The sequence below is a fragment of the Hyperolius riggenbachi genome, chromosome 10, assembly GCF_040937935.1.
Source record: "Hyperolius riggenbachi isolate aHypRig1 chromosome 10, aHypRig1.pri, whole genome shotgun sequence".
Lineage (NCBI taxonomy): Eukaryota > Metazoa > Chordata > Amphibia > Anura > Hyperoliidae > Hyperolius > Hyperolius riggenbachi.
The window spans coordinates 47493438-47501134 of record NC_090655.1 but is presented as its reverse complement, the minus strand read 5'-3'; the positions used below and the strand labels follow the sequence as shown (position 1 = coordinate 47501134).

The following is a 7697-nucleotide window of genomic DNA, read 5'->3' as shown; positions in this document are numbered from 1 at the left end:
CATAGAGAAGATTGATATAAAATTTCTAACACTGAAATTGGCTTTTTTGATTGCTATAACGTCGGCAAGACGTTTAGGTGATCTTCAGGCATTATCCATCAAGGATCCATTCCTCATTATTTGTCCTGATAGTGTAAGACTCAGGTTAGACCCTTCTTATTTACCTAAGGTAACATCTGAATTCCATAGGTCTCAGGAGATCATTCTTCCCTCATTTTGTGATAGGCCAGCGGGGGTTAAAGAGGAATCTTTTCACTGTCTGGACGTTAGGAGATCTTTATTAGTTTATCTTTCTAGATCTAGAGACTTTAGGAAATCCAGTAGTCTATTGGTCCTATTTTCAGGGAAGAATACAGGTCAGCAGGCGTCCAGACAAACAATCGCCAGATGGATCAGACAAACCATTACCTTAGCATATGAGAGTAGTGATAGTCCCGTTCCTAGTAACATTAAAGCTCACTCAACTCGCTCTTTATCCACATCATGGACGGAGAGGGCAGGAGCCACCATTCACCAGATTTGTCAAGCGGCAACATGGTCAAATGCATCTACCTTTATCAAGCATTACAGAGTGGATGTTTTATCACAACAAGACCAGTCGTTTGGCAGAAAGGTGCTTCAGGCGGTGGTCCCTCCCTAAGGTGAGTCTTTAGTAAAGACTTCTTGTCTATCTCTCGGGTTGTCCCGGATGACAATTAGAGAAAGACTCCGATTAGACCTACCGGTAATGGAGTTTCTGGTTGTCATCCGGGACAACGTCTATAACCCTTCCCTTTCCTATCCGGCACCTTTCTGCTATTTAGGAGCATAGGGAATCTTTAGGCACTAGGGGTGTCTAGTTCTTCCTTCACCTTGGTGTTTCTAGGCTACTTACTTTCAGACGCACTGAGGATTGAGGGAGGGCGGGGGCTTTTAAACTTCTTGATTTGGTGTTTCCCCAGATCCTGGGCGGGACCGGATCTCGGGTTGTCCCGGATGACAACCAGAAACTCCATTACCGGTAGGTCTAATCGGAGTCTTTCTGTGTGGGGAGCCGATAAAAAAAAAGCCTCAGGGGGCCACATTCGGCCCGCAGGCCTTAGTTTGAGGATCATTGACTTACAGATTTCTCACTGCTGAGATATATATATTTTTATATTTTATATATATTTTTAGTGGCTGGATGGTGTAGTGGTTAAAGGCTCTGCCTCTGACATGGGAGACCAGGGTTCGAATCTCGGCTCTGCCTGTTCAGTAAGCCAGCACCTATTCAGTAGGAGACCTTGGGCCAGTCTCCCGAACACTGCTACTGCCTATAGAGCGCGTCCTAGTGACTGCAGCTCTGGCGCTTTAAGTCCGCCAGGAGAAAAGCGCGATATAAATGTTATTTGTCTTGTCTTTTTACTTTTATTCCACTTAATACAAAATGACCACCTTGTGCCAGGCTGAGTCCTCTACTGATCAGGTCACCTCACCCCAGGAAGGTGAACACTTACCATAATTGGTAAGTGCAATGTGTCTGTTAGTGATGGTCAGTGAGATGCTAATTCCAGCCTGCATGCAAACTGTATGTAGCGTAAAACTGGGCCAATCACAATCGACAGGAAGTCAATTTGATTGGTCCATGCAGCATAACAATTTGCATGCAAGCTAGAATTATTAACATCTCATTGACCAGTCTTAGTGAAATCTGGAGCAAATGCAGCTCAGTGTGACTGAGTTTCTAGTTTAAGGGGAACTATGGCGAAAATGATGCTGTTTCATTATCCCCAGCATCAGTAATTTAATAGGGACAGTATAACTTTCTCCATACAGATTGTTTTAAAGAAAAAAAAAAGCTCCTAACACTAAATCTGCTCTTTTACACAGCATACCTGCGTCATTACATCAGTTCTTCCTGAGCGATGGCCGACTGACTGATTGTTATATACTCTCTCCTACCCGCTATCAGCCTTCCATGTAGAAACTAAATAAACAGGTTCTATTCCTGCCAGCTTCACAATATTTGCAGCCTTTTTATTTAGTTACGCGAGCCTGCAGTGTGTAAGCCGAGTAATAAATCAGCTGTGTCAAAGATGCGGAAGGCTGATAGCAGTTCCCGGTCACATCCCTTGTCATGTAGTGCTGATGTAATGATGCAGGTCAGCTGTGTACAAAAGCAGATTTGGTGTTAGAAGTTATTATTTATTTTTTTTAACACAGGCCCTATGGAGAAAATTATGCTGTCCCTATTAAACAACTGATTCTGGGGATAATGGAACAGCATAATTTTCGCCATAGTGCCCCCTTAAACGAATGGCAGTGAGCTTCCTCAGTCTCTCTGGGTCGCTTTTGGTCATCCACTAGTCGTCCCGGTACTTCTGTCAATAGCACACCGTCGTGCATGCTCTGCCTGAGGCTGTCTTACACAGTAGTACTACGCAGGACCAGAATGCTCCTGCCCATGGGAGCAAGCACAAGCAAGCGCATGCACAACGGAGCGCATGCACAACGGAGCGCGACTAACAGTAGCACAGGGACGACTGGAGCGGCCCGGTGACACAGTGAAGGAGCCTCAGGTAAGTTTATATGTTTTTCATGCGTTCGTCTCAGCTTTGCTATAAATCACATCTGAGCTGCATTCCCATTGAACCCACTAGAATTACAAAAGTACTTCCAATGCAATATAATAGTACACACCATACTCAAAGAAATGCAACACACATCAAATGTTATTCAAAGCCCATAGGTGACAATGCTATCAGGAGGTTCCCCACCCATCCCTAGAACCTCCTACCCTCTCATCCTCAAATTTAATTGGTCTGAGTTTGAGATATACCAAGAGAGCATTTATGTAATAGCTTTGCCAATACAAGTGCCAGATAGTACAAGAATGAATTTCACAACAAGGTTTGTACGCCTAACAGACATCCACAGTGAAACCCAAACAAGGTGACAGAGGATGGACAATCCAGCCGGTCTGAAAAGTGCTGTTCCTGGAATCTGCAGGTCCGTTAATATGCTGGCCGAGTCGTTGCGCGATCTCGCCAGTGTCAGAGATCCAAGATGGCCGATAATGCCCCATAACACTTTGTGCTGTGCAATAAGAGTATGCTTTATAAATAATTCCCATTGGCTCCTGTCAGCCGCATCTTCCCACCTTCCCCGCAGGCACTGTGAGGGCCCTCCCCCACCGCTACACCACAAGTCCTTGGCACCAGAAGGCCCCTTTCAGGCCCAGTTCATTGAAGCACATGGAACGCTTGCTGTCCTCGAGGTCATCTCATTGGTGTTGCGGTGGGAGAGGTTGAAATGGCTGTGCCTGGGAGAAGGGGGGTACTTCTCTTCATTCTTTCTTCCCTCCTTGTCCACAGAGAGGGGCATTCTGTCCCTGATTGTCGGGCGAAGATATATATATATATTTATATATTTATAGAATTATATAGGTCTATACACATGGAGGATTGTAGTACCCTCTAGTAGCCTCCTGTGGGAGCCGGAGTGCAGAGGTTCTAAGCAATAGAGTCCCAGTCAAAGGTGTCTTCTTCAATTTCATCGTTGCTGTGCGGGTGGCGGAGCTGTGGGCGAGGGGGTGGGTACAGAGCTCGCTGGGGGAGGCGTCCTGTGAAAACAGAGAGGATTGGAAAACTTAAGGTGGCCATACACTTATAGATTTGCAGCAGATTCGACCATCAGATAGATTTCTGTCAGATGCCTGTCAAGTCAAATCTGATAGGAATCTATCTGATGTGCGCCACACACTAGGAACAGATTTCCAATAGATTTCAGAATTAAATCTATTGGTAATCGATCTAAATGCGTTATTGGACCATTAGATCCAATGCAACTCAATGGGCCATCGATCTGCTTCCAGGAGCAGATTTTCCATCCTGTCAGATAGATCATAGAATCTATCAGAAAAAAACGATTTTGATGATCTGGATGGCTGAAATTGACCAGTGTATGGGCCCCTTTAGTGTATACAAGGGATGTACAAGTTTTGTATGAAATGATATACAGGGTGGGCCATTTATATGGATACACCTTAATAAAATTGGAATGGTTGGCGATATTAACTTCCTGTTTGTGGCACATTAGTATATGTGAGGGGGGAAACTTTTAAGATGGGTGGTGACCATGGCGGCCATTTTGAAGTCAGCCATTTTGAATCCAAATTTTGTTTTTCAATAGAAAGAGGGTCATGTGACACATCAAACTTATTAGCAATTTCGCAATAAAAACAATGGTGTGCTTGGTTTTAACGCAACTTTATTCTTTCATGAGTTATTTACAAGTTTCTGACCACTTATAAAATGTGTTCAATGTGCTGGCCATTGTGTTGGATTGTCAATGCAACCCTCTTCTCCCACTCTTCACACACTGATGGCATCTGAAGGCAATTGTCTATGCTGTGAAGATACGGGATGTGCAGCACCTGAAACTACGGACACTGGAAGCCTGATAGCACCACTCATCTTGAAAAGTTTCCCCCCTCACATATACTAATGTGCCACAAACAGGAAGTTACCGTAATATCACCAACCATTCCCATTTTATTAAGGTGTATCCATATAAATGGCCCACCCTGTACATACAAAACAATGAGGTTTAAGTTGGACAGTCTTCCTTCATATGCATACAAATGAATACATAATATTGGTTAAAACAAATTAACCTTTACATGCATTATTCAGATGCTTGTGGTTATTGAGAAAAGTGAAAGTAAAGTATACATGTGTTACATCCTGTAATGTGTGTATGCAGTAAACTATACACACTGTAAATAAAGTGTGTGTGGGGACATCTAGCGGCCAAACAGTAAAATGGCACCCACACACCTTCAATTAAATAAAAATACATAAAATACCCCATTAACACTGTACCTGCCCTCCCATAGTAACCAAAATAAAACCCTTTAAAAAAAAGTGAAATTGAAAAAAAAAAACACAAAAAAACATAAATAGTTACCTTAGGGACTCAACTTTTTTTTAACTACCCATGCCGGCGGGCATGACCGTGGCGGCAGCCCCAGCCAGGACCGTCTAACGCCGATCGGCGTAGTCCAGGGGCTGCAGCTTGCAGGAGATTGCACGCAGGCTGTGCGCGCATCTCCTGCTTGGTAGGCGGAGCAGAGCTTTCAGTCTTCCAGCGCCGGGGTTTGAGATGTGGAAGTGAAAGCGGAGATACACGAGGGTGGACGAGCGGTGTCTTAACCTGCGGCGGTAGTGGATGTGCACGCCATTCCATTCGCAGGGTTTCTAGTGCCAGCCGGGGCCCAGCTAAACTGGGAGAACCCGTAATCAAACTCTACGCTGTAACTACAAGAAGGCAATTTGTGAGTGCAATCTGATTTTATAGCACAATAAATGTTTGCGGTTTTACACTATGTGAGGCATTTGTTTTGAGGTTTTATATGCATGGGGACTTATCTGCTGTGAGCAAAGGAGGAGGAGTGTTGGTGATACATTGTCCTGGCGTGGTGGGGGACGGCCTGAAGTGTTCCAAGGCGTGAATAGACCTGAGTGGAGGTCTGTCAATTGGGTAAGTGTCTGCTCACAGGGTGTTGGTGGAGGTAGTAGGAAGATTTAGCAAGTGAAGGCTGTGCAGTAACTACCAGCAGATTTGAACTGTGTGAAGACCTATGAACTTTTATATTGCCCACTTGTTTATGGATGTGTATGCGCTACCTTCTGTATGGACTGGTTTATTTAAATAGAAGGGGCAGCTCCTACCCATTGATTGCATACAGCACCTTTTTGTTACATGGTGAAGCGCTTTTCTAATTTTTTTTCTAGTGGTTAATATGTATGTCATGATATTACTGTTACTTTTGCAAATAAGTGCTTGTAATTAGTGATGGAATCAAAACTAAAAAACAAAGGCCTTCGTCAAATAAAATATTGTCGCCATACATTGCGATAGGGACATCATTTAAAAGGTGTAATAATGGGGAAAATTGGGCAAATGAAATGTATTTTTATTACAGTATGTATTATTTTAAAACTATAATGGCTGAAAACTCAGAAATAATAATACAACTCTAGCAGTTGCAGCAGCAACATCAATATTATACAAGATTTTTGCTGAAATCATGTCTAATATTTAATTACACAGTGCAGTGCAGAGTGGTAGTACAAAGGATCAATGCCTGGAAAACAAAGGGTTTCCCTTATGTACCATACAGCCATATCAATCCCTGCCATGTACTGATGAGGGCCAAAAGCCCGAAACAGGCTGTATACATGTGAGTTTGGTGTGGCTGTATAATATTTAAAGCTATAGGCTTGCTACACACCAGCGGTTCTGGATGCTTGCCTTGCTTACGGGGGTGAAAAAGGATAATTTGCATATTCAGTAGTGGTGCATTGTGGGTAACCACAAATTTTCACTTCTAGCTGAATGATTGCAAATTTCCTTCTGTTTTAAGGAGGCAAATTTCACCAAGCATTGCTTATTAGTAGGAGGGCTTTTCGGTCTATTTTATCCCCCCTATACCAGTGGTCCTCAAACTATGGCCCGTGAGCCGAATGCGGCCCTCCGAGGCTTTTTTTACTGGCCCCCCAAACACAAAATGTATAACTTATAGATGTGGCCCACATACAGAATAGCAGTTCAGGCCCCACTCATCCACATACAGTAGAAGCCAGCAAGCAGTCATTCGTTGGCTTCCAATCTAATTTTGCATCAGGTGACACTGCTGTCCAACTGGACGGCAGGTTGTCACCTAGGTATGCTTCACTGTCTGGTGCACAAAGACGTTCTTCGGGCGCCACATGACTGAATGGCTGCTGCTGGGAGGTCTCCTCCAGGCATGATTGGGAGGAATCCATATCTAGATTCAATGTAATGTTTTTCAACATCATTTTATGTATGTTCCGGCCCCTCAGCAGTCTGAAGTATGTTGGCCTGGCCCTTGACCGAAAAAGTTTGGGGACCCCTGCCCTATACATTCCTAGTGGTTTGGGTCACCCCGAGCTGCTCGGTTACCCTTATGTACCTCAAACTGAATACAGGGAGTCCCCAACTTAAGAACACCTGACTTACTAATGACCGGCCTATACGAATGGCTGCTGACCCGTTGCAATGACACCATCGCTGGAGACTCCCTGCCCTGCGCTCTCCCAGGCCTGTTTGGCTTGCGGTGTATGATCCACAGCGGAAGCAGTTTTGTGCGTCTCACCTGCTCCAGGGGCGCCTCCTACGATGAGCAAGCCACTCTCCCTCATTACAGAGCGGAGCTCATGCATTGCGTGGAAGCGCCCAAAGCAGGAGAGACGCGCTACTGACTATGCTACGCATTATACACTGCAGGCCAAACAGGGCTGAGGAAGCACAGGAGGGGAGGGTTACACAAACAGGTACAAGGAGGACATAAGGCACAAAGGGGGTTGGAGAGGCATAGTGAGGTTAGAGATGACAAAGAGAGGGACACTGGAAGTACAAGGGACAGAGATGGCACAGTGTTCTGACTTAAAGAGGAACGGTCGCAGAAATCTTAAAATTTTAAGACTCATACAAATAAGAAGTACATTTCTCCCAGAGTAAAATAAGCCATAAATTACTTTTCTCCTATGTTGCTGTCACTTACAGTAAGTAGTAGAAATCTGACAGATTTTGGACTAGCCCATCTTCTCATGGGGGGTTCTCAGGGTTTTCTTTATTTTTAAAAGCACTTAGTGAATGGCAGTTGCTCCATCCAACTGCCAAAATAGCATGCAGCGAGCAGGGAGGCTGGTCAG

The 7697-nt window shown here is 44.4% G+C and overlaps 1 protein-coding gene across 4 annotated transcripts in view; it reads right to left on the bottom strand.

The window, feature by feature from the left end:
* Positions 1-2785: 2785 nt before the first annotated feature.
* FOXJ2 (forkhead box J2) overlaps positions 2786-7697 on the bottom strand; it is a 53543-nt gene continuing 48631 nt past the window's right edge. For all 4 annotated transcript variants that reach the window (XM_068255218.1, XM_068255217.1, XM_068255215.1 and 1 more), the window contains exon 11: positions 2786-3580. In XM_068255218.1, coding sequence (XP_068111319.1) covers positions 3471-3580 — 110 coding nt within the window. In that variant the 3' untranslated portion in view covers positions 2786-3470. The remainder of the gene's footprint in view (positions 3581-7697) is intronic.